Source organism: Oculina patagonica, chromosome 11 (genome assembly GCF_052425735.1).
Source record: "Oculina patagonica isolate OP01 chromosome 11, crgOcupat, whole genome shotgun sequence".
Taxonomy (NCBI): Eukaryota; Metazoa; Cnidaria; class Anthozoa; order Scleractinia; family Oculinidae; genus Oculina; species Oculina patagonica.
The window spans coordinates 4,147,689-4,161,334 of record NC_135768.1 but is presented as its reverse complement, the minus strand read 5'-3'; the positions used below and the strand labels follow the sequence as shown (position 1 = coordinate 4,161,334).

Sequence of the window (13,646 nt, the reverse complement as noted above, 5' to 3'; positions counted from 1 at the left end):
TTGGCCAACGTAATTACTTTGGTTTTGGTTTTACGACACTCAATTGAAAACTGCTCTATTGCGATAGTCGAATTACTATTGCAATACTATTGCAGTGGTAGTGACACTATTGCAATACTATTGCGATAGTATTGTAATTAGTGACTTTATAGCGTTGTAATCATTTCTTTCTCCTAGAAGGGGGGGTGGAGTTAATATTCGAACCACCATTTTGAACGCGGATAAGGCCCTGGAGAGGAACGACGTCCGTAAAGTTTGCTTTTATGGCTTGTTATACAGTACGGATTCTGAAACAACGAACAGAAAGTCGAGAAAGGACGGCAGAGAACAAGAAAGACATTTTTCAATGAAGGAAAAAGTACTACAGGACACCATTTGAAAAACTATCGTAACTATCGATAGTCATTGAAACTATCGCGATTGTTATCGATAGTTGAATTTGCGATCGATGCATCGCTATCGGAGCACTCCCAATCGCAATGCATCGATAGTTCGATGTATCGTTACACCCCTACCAAATTGAGCATGAACATGCAAAAAATCGAACTGGTGGGAGGCTGTCTATGATTGAGGGGTTGAACTGTAGAGTATGCCTGAACAGTATTTGCTCCAATCTGATGAAAACTACCGTAAGATGCCTTTTATTTATAAGTGCCCTGCTTTTAAACCTCCTGGTTTTGGGCCAATCTTAGTGCTAGAGCGGTTTTCAAATGAGTGTCGTAAAACCAAAACCAAAGCAATCATTCTGGCCAATCAAAACAGACACAGACAATCCAGTAAACCAATCAAAACGCAAAGTAAATACTTGTAGCAGACGCGAAGCGCGGGAAAACGTATGTGAGCGAGTCACGATTGGTTTTGGTTTCACTTCTGATTGGTTAAGAAAGTGGCGCGAGATTTTTAAACCAAACAGTAAGTAATGCAAAACCAAAGTAATTACGAATTACTTTCGACACTCAAGTGAAAACCGCTCTAACGAAGACATTTTGGGGTTATAAGCTCCCTCCCCCGGCTATAAGCTCCCCCCCCCCATGCAACTTTTCCACATCATAAAACACTGTAATTCAAATAGTTGTAGGCAGTGAATAAGTTTGCAAGAAGAGTGTAGATCTAAACATTTTTATTTCAGTTGCTTCCTTGCAGTATACATTGTATCACTCATCAGAGGCTTTTGATGAGTTTCTTCTCAGCTCAACGGCTTCTTATGCCTCCCCAGTAAAAAGACAACCCCAAACCCTTACAAAGTCGTATAAGCCCAGGGCTTATTACCAGTGTTTTTCGTTAGTCACAGCGTTAGTCAAAACTATTTACAACTTAGCCTTTTGGCTGAATATTTAGGTTTCCTTTCAAATGGAACAAACAATACCACAGTCAGTTGCCACATTAGACTGTAACCGTTGTTTGTTTATTTCCTACAGGGCCGTTTTCATGGAGTTTTATGGACGAAATGACATCACGCTTGGCGGTTTTCTGGAGATATACTGCTTTAGGTATTATTTTGTTTTAATTTTCCTGTCATGTGTTTTCAAAGAAGCATTTCTGGCTTATTGATAGCGACTTTTTCATTTGTCACGACTTTGGTAACCAAAGAACTACTTTTTAGACCATCTTACATCTGTCCCAATCCGAACTGTGACGTGCCCATGGTAGATCACGTGAGATACTTTGCGCATGGCACTGGGTCGGTGTACATTCACATGAGGAACCTTGAGTCACCCATCCCAGGATTCCAACATACCATTCTTACGTGGAGCTGGTGCAAAGAATGTAAACAGGTTAGACAAGTTTTAAACCAGTTTTACACCCCATTCACACCAACAAACATGCTTAGTTAAACCACTAGAGTTCTCAGTAGCTCAGTGGTCAGAGCGTCCGACTAGTGTACGGAAGGTCGTGGGTTCAACTCCCATCTGTTGAACTCAGAATTTTTTCTGAGTTCATTCTCTCCACACATCATTCCATTATTATTATTTACACAAAACAGAGACTGAATTTCACTTACGGTTCAAGTAAGCTCTAACTTGTGCTTTGACTGTGCTAAGTTTTAAGTCAAGAAACATCAGTTGGCAACTTCAACAAAGAAAGCAATTTTGAACCTTGTTTAACTAAACAGTTTTAAAAGTGTTTTAGCTTTGTTGTAGATGGGGGATTAGACTGCAAAACAATTCTGTATTACTCCCCAGCATTTCACACTGGTTCAGACGAGAGTATCAGTGAGAAAATAGTTCACTTCAAGTGAAAATGTAGAATGTGAATATAAAAATTAAACTGCATTATTATAGTGGACTTAGCGAAAAACCTGCATCGCACTCAAACAAAGAAAGCAAAGATAAATATAACATGGTTGACCCCCAACTGGCAGGAAACCGACCAGTTGGCTAATTTTATTCAAGTATGGTCGAAGACTTGAAATCAAGACTATGTAGAACAAATCCAGATAGTGCCAGGAAGGTCGAAGGCCTTGAATCTTTTTTTTGGACATCTTCCTCTGGTCGCCTGCCAGAGGAAGACGTCTGAAATTCGGGCTTTCTTTAAACATAATTTTAATGTTTCCTAGGTAACTCCAATCGTCCCCCTCTCCCCTGAAGCATGGGCGTTGTCCTTTGCAAAATACCTGGAGCTGAGATTCTATGCCGGAAACTACAAGCGCCGAGCGAGTGTGCAACCATGTGGACACTCACTGCACAAGGATCATTATCAGTACTTTGCTTATGCTAACATGGTCGCTTCTTTCAAGTTAGTTGTATTCTTATGTTGAACTGATACTGTTTCTCTTTGGTAACAAGATTTTTGTAACGTGCAAAAGCCAAAGTTGTAATCCCTTTTCAACTTTCGTAATGGTTCCCATGTAGGTATGTGTTGAGCTTCCAAGCCGCAGGCAAGGGTTAAAGTGAACTCAGGGAAGGGCCAAAAACATATTTACGACCAAGAGCATCAACTCTGTTACTATTATAATAATTTCAGAGAGCATTTAGAAAAGGAATCAAAAATAGTACTGAACGATATCTTGAACATTGCCGTTGCAAGTCGGTGTTTATTTCTTATTGAAAACCAGGTTTAAACGTTTACAAAACTGGGCAGAAAACCGCAAAATTAGTCAAAGCAATCTTGCTTGAAAAGGAAATTACAGAATTCTATCGACAGCAAAGAAATAGTCGTCATTTAGAATGTTAAAATTAATTATGCACAATGCCTGAAGTGAGAGAGTTTCACGCAACGAAGACAAACTGACATTCACTTTGCGGCCTGAATTCTTCTTTGAGTTCCTGTAATTCCTCTTCATCTAGCTAAGAAGACTGAGAATTTGCTTCCCTGTAAAGCCCTTCAGCCATTTTGTCGTTATAAAGCTCAAAAACATTTTGCAGTTGCAGATGGAAGCGCCCCCACTCAAATAAACGAAGCTTGAAGTAATGCAGCTATCAAGAAAACGGCGCGAACAGTTGAATGGTTTTCAGTTCTGATTGGCTGGCTTCATTATTATCTTGTTTCTGATTGGTCCACGGCAGCAGGCTAAAATATATATTTTAGCCCAGTGAATTCTCCATTTTAGCCCACATAATATTGAACAAGGCCTGATGAAATGATTATAATGTTGTACAATGTTGCAGGTACCGTCCTATCAAACTGCTTGAGATTGCCATTCCTTCCCCACAAATCTATATCAAGGAGAAGACTAGAGACGCCAGCTTTTGGATCAATGACCTGCGTGCCATGGCAACAAGGTAAAAATCACTTGACATCTATAAGTATTAATATGTTGTGAGAAAGATGTAATTTGCGGTTGTCACGAGCGTGGGACAAAGAAAAAGACTGAGTCCCGACAGAAATCGAACTCACTACCTTCCCCACATTTGTCAGATGTTCTAACCCTGAGCTACAGGGAGACCTGTAAAACCGGTATAAAACGGTGCTGAAGGCAAGAAGAACCAAGAATGAAGATCTCTGGGCACAATATCGGGAACTGAGAAACCGGGTCACTGATCAAGTCAGATGGGCGAAGTGTGCATACTACTCTGATCTTTTTGACCAAGTTAAGAACTGTAAATCCTATTGGAAGCTGGTGAAGAAAGCTGCCTGTTACAATTTTTCGGGTGCTCCGGTGGCCATCAGAAACTCGGATGGAGTCTTAGAGACGTCTGACCAAAGGAAGGCAGACATCTTGAATGAACACTTTTCCACGATTGGTGAGAAACTTGCTGGTGAACTTCCCAAGCTCTCTGCAGATCTGAAAGCTTCTATTACTAATGTAACACCCACTGTCATGGCAATTGAGGTAACATCTGATGTGATCACGAAATCGCTGATAAAACTAAAGAAAGACAAGGCAAGTGGTCCAGATAAAGTAGCACCCAAGCTCCTCAAGCTAGCAAGAAATGCGATCGTGCCATCACTGCTTTCAATATTTAAATTAAGTGCGTTAACCAATACGGTTCCAGTAATGTGGAAATCCGCTAACGTGTGCTCTGTATACAAGAGCAATGACGAGACAGATAAATTAAATTATCGACCAATCTCACTTCTTAGTGTGCCTGGCAAGATAATGGAGTCTTGTGTCGAAGCTACAGTCACTTCACATGTTAGCACACATGACCTTGCAAACAACAACCAATGGGCGTACAAGAAGGGCATGTCAACTGAGCATCTATTGATCAAAATGACTGAGGACTGGAGGCAAGCCCTCGACAACAATCTTGTAGTGGGTGTAGTATTTGTGGACTTCCGGAAGGCGTTTGACACTGTGTCTCACTCCCTTCTACTACAGAAACTACAAAGCCTTGGAATTGCAGGAGACCTGTGGTCATGGATCAGAGACTACCTGACAAACCGATCCCAGGTAACAATTGTTAATGGCTATAAATCAGAAAGGAGAATGGTAAAGTACGGCGTTCCTCAAGGATCAGTACTGGGTCCGACTCTGTTTTCACTATTCTGCAATGACCTCCCGGATGTAGCTGAAGGTGAAGGGGTCTTACATATGTACGCGGATGACACTACCATTTATGCATCCGCACAGACTCATGAAAAGGTTGCAGAGAAGCTAAACGCCATTCTAGAGAGGTTATACAAGTGGTGCTGCAAAAACCAGCTAACTCCACATCCAGGGAAGACCGAGTATATGATGCTATCCCGAGGCCGGCGTTTCATTGGACCTCTAGGGCAGGTATCACTTGGAGGTAATCCGATAAAACTGGTGACTTCTTCCAGATGTTTGGGCGTTCACCTGGATAATGAACTCAAATGGGACACTCATGTAAACGCTCTCATTAAGTCATACACCCAGAAGCTAAACTTGCTACGATCTATGCATTTCCTACCTGTTAAACCAAAAACTGATTTCTACTTTAAAGTCATCTTACCATCTGTTACATACGGCATAACTGTATGGGGTTCTTGCGGCAGTACTCTCTTTAAAGAACTTGAGAAGATTCATGTCCGTGCCGCAAAAATAATTCATAAATTAGACTGGTATACACCCTCTGTGGATGTCCTTCAAAGAGTAAAATGGCGAACGCTAGAAACTAACTATAACACTAAAATTTTAACTCTAGTATACACAGTATTTGAAGGAACTGCTCCATTGGGTATCCAATTTCTTTTTCAGAAGCAGCATAGTATATATGACCTGAGACGTCAGAACTGCTTAGTCTTGCCCAAGCCAAAAACTAACTTTAAACTGAGATCAGTTTCATACATTGGCGCAAAAAGGTGGAACAATTTGCCCAATGCCTGGAGAGCTAAAGAAAGCTTAGCTTCCTTCAATACGGAACTAAAAGCCATCAAAAATCTTGATATTGTAAATAGAAAATTGTAAATAGGCTAGTGCATGTAAATATTGTAAATATCTTGTATATTGTAAATAAGTTTAGTTAGTATTCGTATTTGTCTTATTGTTATTTTTGTTATGATTATTTCTTAGATAACTTAAACACGACCACATCAGCTATGCTGTAAATTTATCGTGTCTAAATAAAAGATATTATTATTATTATTATTATTATTATTATTATTATTATTATTATTATTATTATTATTATTATTACCTGTGGGGAGTTTTTTTTTTTCGTTTTTCTTGGTTCATCAGTATGTGACACACGTCCTGCATGCTACAAGGATCAGCAATATCGAAAGCATCCTGTGTTGATATGCTTCTTACTAGGAAGGGAAAAGGAAGACGTTTCTATTCTTAAGCAGTTCTTGAGTTGTTACACAAAGGAGAGTACAAAATACGAATGTACGACATCACGTTTGATATTTATGCGTCACGTGTGACGTGACGTGACGCGTTGTGTGTGATGTGATGCATTTTGTGTGACGTGATGTATTGTATGGGTTATTGTATGTGACATGCTAGCGGTTAAGATTGTCTAAGATCTTACCAATACTCCAATAGTGGATACATCAGCTTTTTACTGTTAATAATTATAGTTTACATAACATTACGAACTTTATCTTGTCATTGCACCCCTTAAAAGTGTTTGACCTGTATTATTCATGTTTTACAGAGGAGAGACAGTGTTTGCTGCATTCTATGATCGGCTGGAATCCTTGAAGGATTTGTCCAGTCAGCCTGACCGCCAAGCCAAAATTCAGCAGTTTTTCGTGGGACTAAGCGTAAGCACTTTGTTATCTTTATAACTGTCACACTCTTAGAGTAGCCTTCCAGTGACTGCTGCTACACTAAAACCAAATTAATCACAGCGTGAATTACTATTATGACCATCAGAACATGAAAGAGAAAAATGTTTTTTACTATCGGGAAGTCTGGGTAGAGCTTTACCCACATGTAAGGTAAGGTAAACGTGTTTCTCATGGCAAGGACGGGAAAACATGTAACTGGTGGGAAGCACGGGAAAAACTGCACAAAGTTTGGTTTTGAACCAGATTTTTGGCTAGAACATCCTTGCCCTGTTTGGTAGAGTATATTCGATGAGTTTGATAAATTTGTTAAGTCATTTGAAAAGGTTGTTTTGACCTCAAAATCATAGTTGTCATATTATCACTTTCTTGAACAATACTGGAAAAAATTCTGTCTAAAGTTACAAACCGTACGAGTGTCCGTGCTATAAGGGCACTGTATGATATAGAGGTAGAGATTATATGAATTTTCACACTTCTGGGAGCCATGCCAAGCGAAACCACGCAAAAACTAAACAAACAAACTAAACCTTGCACCGAGCCATGTGACCTTATACCCCCACCCCCCCCCCCCCCCACACACACACACACTAGAACCCACACTCCTAGCAATGTGTGAGAGAAACGTTTTCCGCTTCATTCGTACCTCAGCCAGCTGAAAACCACACTTGGTTTCTCTGAGCCACGTGAATTTTACGGAATATAGAGGTGACGTATTATGGTGGTGTCCATAAGGGGAGGTTTCTGTATTTTAAGTTTTATTTGTTACTGAAAATTTTTTAGGAGGAGCATGCTCGTTTTTTGGAACAAGTTGAAATTGTGGAAAAGAAAGCTGCTAGTCTCCAAGAACCACAGAATCCGCTGGCCACGGAGAACATGGACTCATGTGAACACCTGGGCCCCGAAGATAGACAAGCGTTAGAGTACGTCATAGCAAACAGCTTGAATAGTCTCAAGAAAACCTTGTGTGAAGCTGTAGAAAACTGGAACAACACGTGAGTTTGGCTTTTATTTTTGACAAGTTTGTGTGATTCCAGTTGCTTGTATAACTCCATTCTCGTATGACGAAACGAGAGAACCTCGAGAATCTGGACAATTTTTTTCTTGTGCTTATGCCTTCACGTGCTTTCCAGTGACGGCGTTAACTTTTGGCTTTAAAGCGAAAGATTTCGGAAATTTAAGGCGTTTGTATGGAGCAGTTTGGAGCACTTTTGGCGGGAACTGCACACGCGCGCGGCGATTTACCGCTGAGTGGTGAAAACCATCCTTACGCAGACGTCCTTTGGGCTCGTCACGCAATCTTTCCTTTCCGTGGGGTAGGTCCGCGTGACCAAAGAATATCGCGTGACATACCCAAAGAATGTCTGTGTAGGACTGACTACAGAAATTCTTAAGGACGGTGCCTACTAATAACAAAGTATTTTTGCCCGGCCGATGACTATACAAGAAATGTAGATGTTACCAAGGGCTACTAAAATTCAAAAAGAAAATTGGGGGTAGCCACGCAAATTTTCGAGATAATTAGGTTTGAAAACGGGAAAAAAGTGCTGACGTGGCATTTTAAAATAAAGTAAAACTAAATACGATTTCCTTGCAAATTCCATTTGAAATTGGTTTTTCATGAACAAAATCAACATTAAATATAACAATCTTTACAATAACTAACAAATAATGTCTTCGGAACTGCGTGATCCACGTTTTTATAAACAAAATAATTGCGTTTGAGCCATTTTTGACTCTAGCAGCTCTCACTTGCACGGTCAGAAAATCGGCCTAATTTTTTTTCACTTAATGAAAAATTAAACATGTGCTCTATAGACTTACCACTTACATTTTATAAAATAAAAAGGAGCGGTCACCACGCGTTTTTAAAAGTTATACCAGTTGTTTTCAGGTTCTATGAAATCGCTTTTGGGGTCTGTTACATTTTTCCTATCCCCTCCCTAGCGAGTTGAATATTTGCATCTCGCGCGTGCACTACGCCATTTGTCACGGTTAGCAGTTTGCGGGTAACGTTTTAGCGCTTAGCGATTTGTTTTTAACTGTTAATGTGAGCCATTTTCAGTGGTTAGCGGTCAATGGTTACTGATATGTTGCTTTTCCGCTGTTCCTGGCTTAGGATATGTTCATAAACTGGATTTCGTCGCAGAGAAAACTTTCTTGATTTTTAGTCGCGCGCTAGTTCGCGTAGTTGAATTCGTCATTTTGAGCGAGCAAATTAATTAAAAGCGCGCGCGCCCAGTGTGATTGATGCATTGCGTGATGCGCAGAACAAGTGCGCAGTAGCAATAGGAGGCACCGTCCTTAAATGTGACAATTCGTGCTCCTATTTTTTTAAGCCTGCAAGAGTATGTCCAAGCAGAAAAGAAGAAGAACAGCAAGACATCTTCCACTAAGGAAGGAAAGCTGTTGTCGTCAATACAAGTCGAGGGAAAATCAACTTCAGAGGTGGGTGTTTTTTTCTCTATTCATTCTCGTTCACTGTCTATCAATGATACTGTATTTATGAATTTTCCGAGCTTAGACTAACTACTAACTTTCAGATTTTAGCAGAACCAATGAAAAGTAAAAACATGGCAGGATTTTTTGGGGCTCCAGCTTAGAATGCATCTTGCTAGAATGTCAAAGTTGTTTAAATCTTCCCTGCAGCTGTTTTTATTGTCGTCACGCAACACTCCTCCCCACGAAGCGTTGCGTGACGCCACTGAAAACGGTGAGAGACACTAGGGTTGTTTAGGCAGGTCACAAAAGGGTGCCTCTTGTCGACTTAAGCGTTCTTCGAAACAAAATGTGGAAGCCAGTGAATTGCATTCTCACAAGCAGTGTTATCGCATTCCAGGGGCAATGAGCTTAGAAGTCTTATTGAATTTGTCTGTGTTTATCCAAATGATAGTTCCAGAACTGAAGTGTTTACACAGCGGAGGTTTTTGGAGTTGCACGTTAGTCGTCACTTTATTAGCATGATTACACGAATACATACAAATCGCTTATCGGGCTACAATCTTGGACAAAACTGTTGAAACACTTGGCAAATTTCCACTTATTTAGCCAACGGAGTTCAGTTTTACAACCCCCTCCCCCCATTTCAAAGTTGTTAATGCTTTAGAACCGCAAACCTCAAGAAACAACATTGAGTAGGGGGGAGGGGGATAAGATATTTTAACCCGCTTACAAGTCGGGACATTTGTGAAACATAGGCACGCTAAGCGTGCAGGAGTTATTTTTTCAATTTATGGGGTAGCTTGGGGTGAAACTGGGTGATTGTCCTGTTGGGATGGTTTATGCCATGGGTTGAGCTATATGTGTATGGCGGCCCACGGAGTCACTTTTTTTGCACAAAATTTGCTTGCAAACAAAATAATTTTTAGGTGCATTTTGATACATCAGAACTGTTTTGTTCAATACTTAAATGGCATGTTCTTATTCTGTTTAAAGCGGTTACTTTGTTGCTAGCTTTGTAGCAACCGTAACGTGTTACTTTTGTTTGTTACAGAATACTTTTGGCTTTTTGCCAAACACTGTAACATGATACTGTTGTTTTTTATCACTTTTGTAACATGATACGTTTGTTTTTTAAAACGAACGTAACACGATACAGTGTACCCTGGTTTACTCGAAAAAGCCACGTCTCCATATAGACATTAAACGAAAAGTACTATAATAAACGAATCAAATCAAAAACCACTCTCTTCGGGAAAGTTCTTTACAGCGCAGTACACCTAGAGTATTTTTTTCCTGTCAGTACTGTTCAACAAAGATTTTCGTTCATTGACAACGTAAATTCTATTCAACAAACAAGAACTAATTGAGTTATCAAATTGTCACGGAATGGCACGCTCTTATTCTGTTTTTGCTATCGATCGTAGTTGCTTTTAACAGCAAAGTTTATACTTGTACCGGTTCATTAAATGTTTGAACGAGATGTTTTACAGTTGATTTCAGTTTACTTGGGCCGCCCACTTGCGAAGTTTGTTGGGAAAACTTTGAAATGAAGTTGCCAATTACGTTGCGAGTTTGCGAATCAAATTGCGAACTTCGATACAAAGTTCCCAATTTCGGCCCGAATGAGCTTTCCAAGTTTGGTAGTTGAGGAGAAACAAGACCTGTTGCTCGAAAGTCATGGCGATTTTTGAACTCTAAGATTTTAGAACTTGTCAAGGAAAGTTGAAGTAGCTTGAAGTGCAAGACAACGTTTCGCATCAGCGATCACGCAAGTGATTTGCCGATAAATAAATTTTATGCATGGAGAAATTTGGTCAAATTTTAACTTTTTTGTATGAAAACACATATTTAACGATTTTTGTGAGGCATAATCATCACTGTCTTTAATTTCAAGTTTTCTGCGTTTGTAAACCGGATGAAACTGGATGGTTTACCCATATGTAAAATTGATTTTAATCAAAGCCGACGCGACACGACAGGCAAGACTAATTTGTTCGAGACAACATGTTTACGGCTTGCTGAACATAAAAGTTTTTTATTTTTATGATATTTGTTTCCAACAGTTTAACGTAGCAAAGCCCTTTTTGATAACATAATTACAGAAGGTTTTAATAAATTCGGGGGGCCGAAGTTGGGAACTTTGTATCGAAGCTCGCAATTTGATTCGCAAACTCGCAACCTATTTGGCAACTTCGTAACAAACTTTCCAATTTCCCAACGAACTTCGCAAAGCGGGCGGCAAAAGTAATGACAACATTATTCTTCAAATCTGCTTTGTGCAAATGTTATATGTAATTTTAACTACGGTCAGGAAAGCTAGCCTCTCCAAACGTACGCTCGAATAAGACGAATAACAAGTCAGTGTTGGGGCTTTTGCTCACGGCGTGTGCGTTGTAAGCAGGCGAGCGTTACTAAAAACGTTTTTAATCCTGGGTTAATTCACAACTCACCGATTCCGCCTCCTTCTAATCTAAAAACTTCGAACGAAATCGCTCACTACAACTGTGTCAGATTGCTTCCCCTTTGTAAACTACAATTTGATTGGTTCCGATAGTACCTGAAATCTGATTGGTGTGACAAACAATCACTGACTGACTGACTGACTGACTGACTGACTGACTGACTGACTGACTGACTACACGGCCCATCACGCCGACTAAGAGCTATTTTTGAAAAAATAACTCAAAAATGCGTGGAATTCGTATGTTTCAACTAGTTTTGTTCAAGATTGTAGCTCTGATTGATTAAGAAATTTAAAAGTAAAACGTTTCAGTCACCTCGGTTACCTCCATCAAAGAGTCACTAATGTTTGCAATCTTGGATTTTTTGTCTTCGGCAGCTGGCGGTCCGAAGCGTGGACTTGAATCCTCAAGAAGGAAATCTCAGCCCCGCCCTGACCCCCTGGGGATCAAGATCACCGTCACCCTACCCCAGCCCTGACACGAACGAAGACTCCCCCGAGGTGTTGGGTGGGGCAGACCTGGAGGTATTGCAAGCTACCAGTGGGTTTCGACCCATCCCTTGCACGGAGAAAGATGTCCACACCCCCGGGGACTCCCCCACGGAGGGAATCTTACCTGTGGGAGGGGTGGTTAAGGGGCATCCTTTGCCTACTGCAAAAAGCGAGCCCTTAGCTACGGTCTGTCTTGAGAAGGATCTCACAGCGAGTCAAAGGCATGACGCCCTCAAGGCCTTTGTCGTTATTGAGCCAAAAAGTGAAAAAGGTCCACATGGTAGTTGTAGTGCCAAAGAAAATGTACCAGAAATGTACCCTGAAGATAAGGAACCTTCTGAAGGCAAGGTGGTCGATGCAAAAGAACCTTCTGGGGTTAATATGGATGGTGCAAAAGAACCTTTTGGGGACAAGATGGATGGTTCAAAGGAACCTTCTGGTGGCAACATGGACGATGCAAAGGAACGTTCTGGGGACAAGATGGACTACGAGAAATTAAAGGCCTCTTCTACTGAGAACATACAGAGGGGAAACAAAGGTAGCTTGATGGGAGAAAAGGAACTTCCTGAAGGAAGCATTGAGGAAATTAAAAACACTTCGTGGTACATTGTCGAAGGAACGGATGGAAACGGGGAAGAAGCTGCCACCAACATAGGTGAACAAACTACAAAACAACAAAAAATTCCCACTTCTGGAGATAAAGGGACAGAGGTGATAATCGCCGGGAAACCTTTCACACTGGGTCATCGGAGAGTTGCATCGTCCCCTCCTGCAATTACTGTATCGTCAGTTGAAAACGAGTCGTTGCCTGGGGGGACAGTCACTAGTGGTACGACTTACCTAGAGAGGAGCAGAAGTGACTCTGATATAAGTGCACATGTCAAACAAGACCTTGATGAGTCAGTGGTAAGTCAGGATATTTTAACAATTTTGTTTCAATTTTCAGATGCAATACTCATTAAAAAAAGTCATCTGAATAGGTGCGGAAAGGAAACAAGAATTTATCGATGAACATACAAACCTCTGTCAAATTTTGTGACTTTGTAGAGCCATATTTTCGCTATTTTCCAGATGCGATTGACTCGCATCTTGCCTAAGGAGAAAAGATGACGGAGGGGGAGGGGACAAGAAGAAATTTCTCTCCACAGCACAGGGGTGAAGAAGGGAATTATTTTGTGCGTGTTTTGAGTCCCGTTGCAGGTAGCTGGTTTTTTTTTTTGGCTCACTATAACATTTTATTGTCAGATGTCGACTGGCAGCAACTTGGAAAATCTTGTCGAAGACGACATTGATTCAAGTGGGCAAATGGACAAAGAGAACACAGCAGAAACTAACAAAGTAGATGACTCTGATGGAGAAAGGAGTATGCCAGTTTTCAGAAAAGTGAACACGATACCACTAGCTCTGCACAGGAGAGGTGAGAGAAATAGTAAGCTAACTGGTGTGTGTAAATAATGAAGGACACCATTTGAGCAGACATGCTTCTTTGTGCACTCAAATTCTTCCTTTACACGAGGGACATCCAAAATTTTTTGAGCTGAAAAATTCCATTTTGATGACGTATCTCTGCAAGGATTCGGGCAGTGGCTCTGATTGGTTGTTTGCTTGCTTTGAA

At 40.7% G+C, this 13,646-nt stretch overlaps 1 protein-coding gene across 1 annotated transcript in view; it reads left to right on the top strand.

The window, feature by feature from the left end:
- LOC144630964 (1-phosphatidylinositol 3-phosphate 5-kinase-like) overlaps positions 1-13,646 on the top strand; it is a 54,122-nt gene that overhangs the window by 24,113 nt on the left and 16,363 nt on the right. The window contains exons 16-24 of the mRNA XM_078489319.1: positions 1,419-1,490; positions 1,604-1,775; positions 2,558-2,736; positions 3,609-3,722; positions 6,504-6,612; positions 7,420-7,631; positions 8,976-9,084; positions 11,918-12,937; positions 13,277-13,448. Of these exons, the coding sequence (XP_078345445.1) occupies positions 1,419-1,490; positions 1,604-1,775; positions 2,558-2,736; positions 3,609-3,722; positions 6,504-6,612; positions 7,420-7,631; positions 8,976-9,084; positions 11,918-12,937; positions 13,277-13,448 (2,159 nt within the window). The remainder of the gene's footprint in view (positions 1-1,418; positions 1,491-1,603; positions 1,776-2,557; positions 2,737-3,608; positions 3,723-6,503; positions 6,613-7,419; positions 7,632-8,975; positions 9,085-11,917; positions 12,938-13,276; positions 13,449-13,646) is intronic.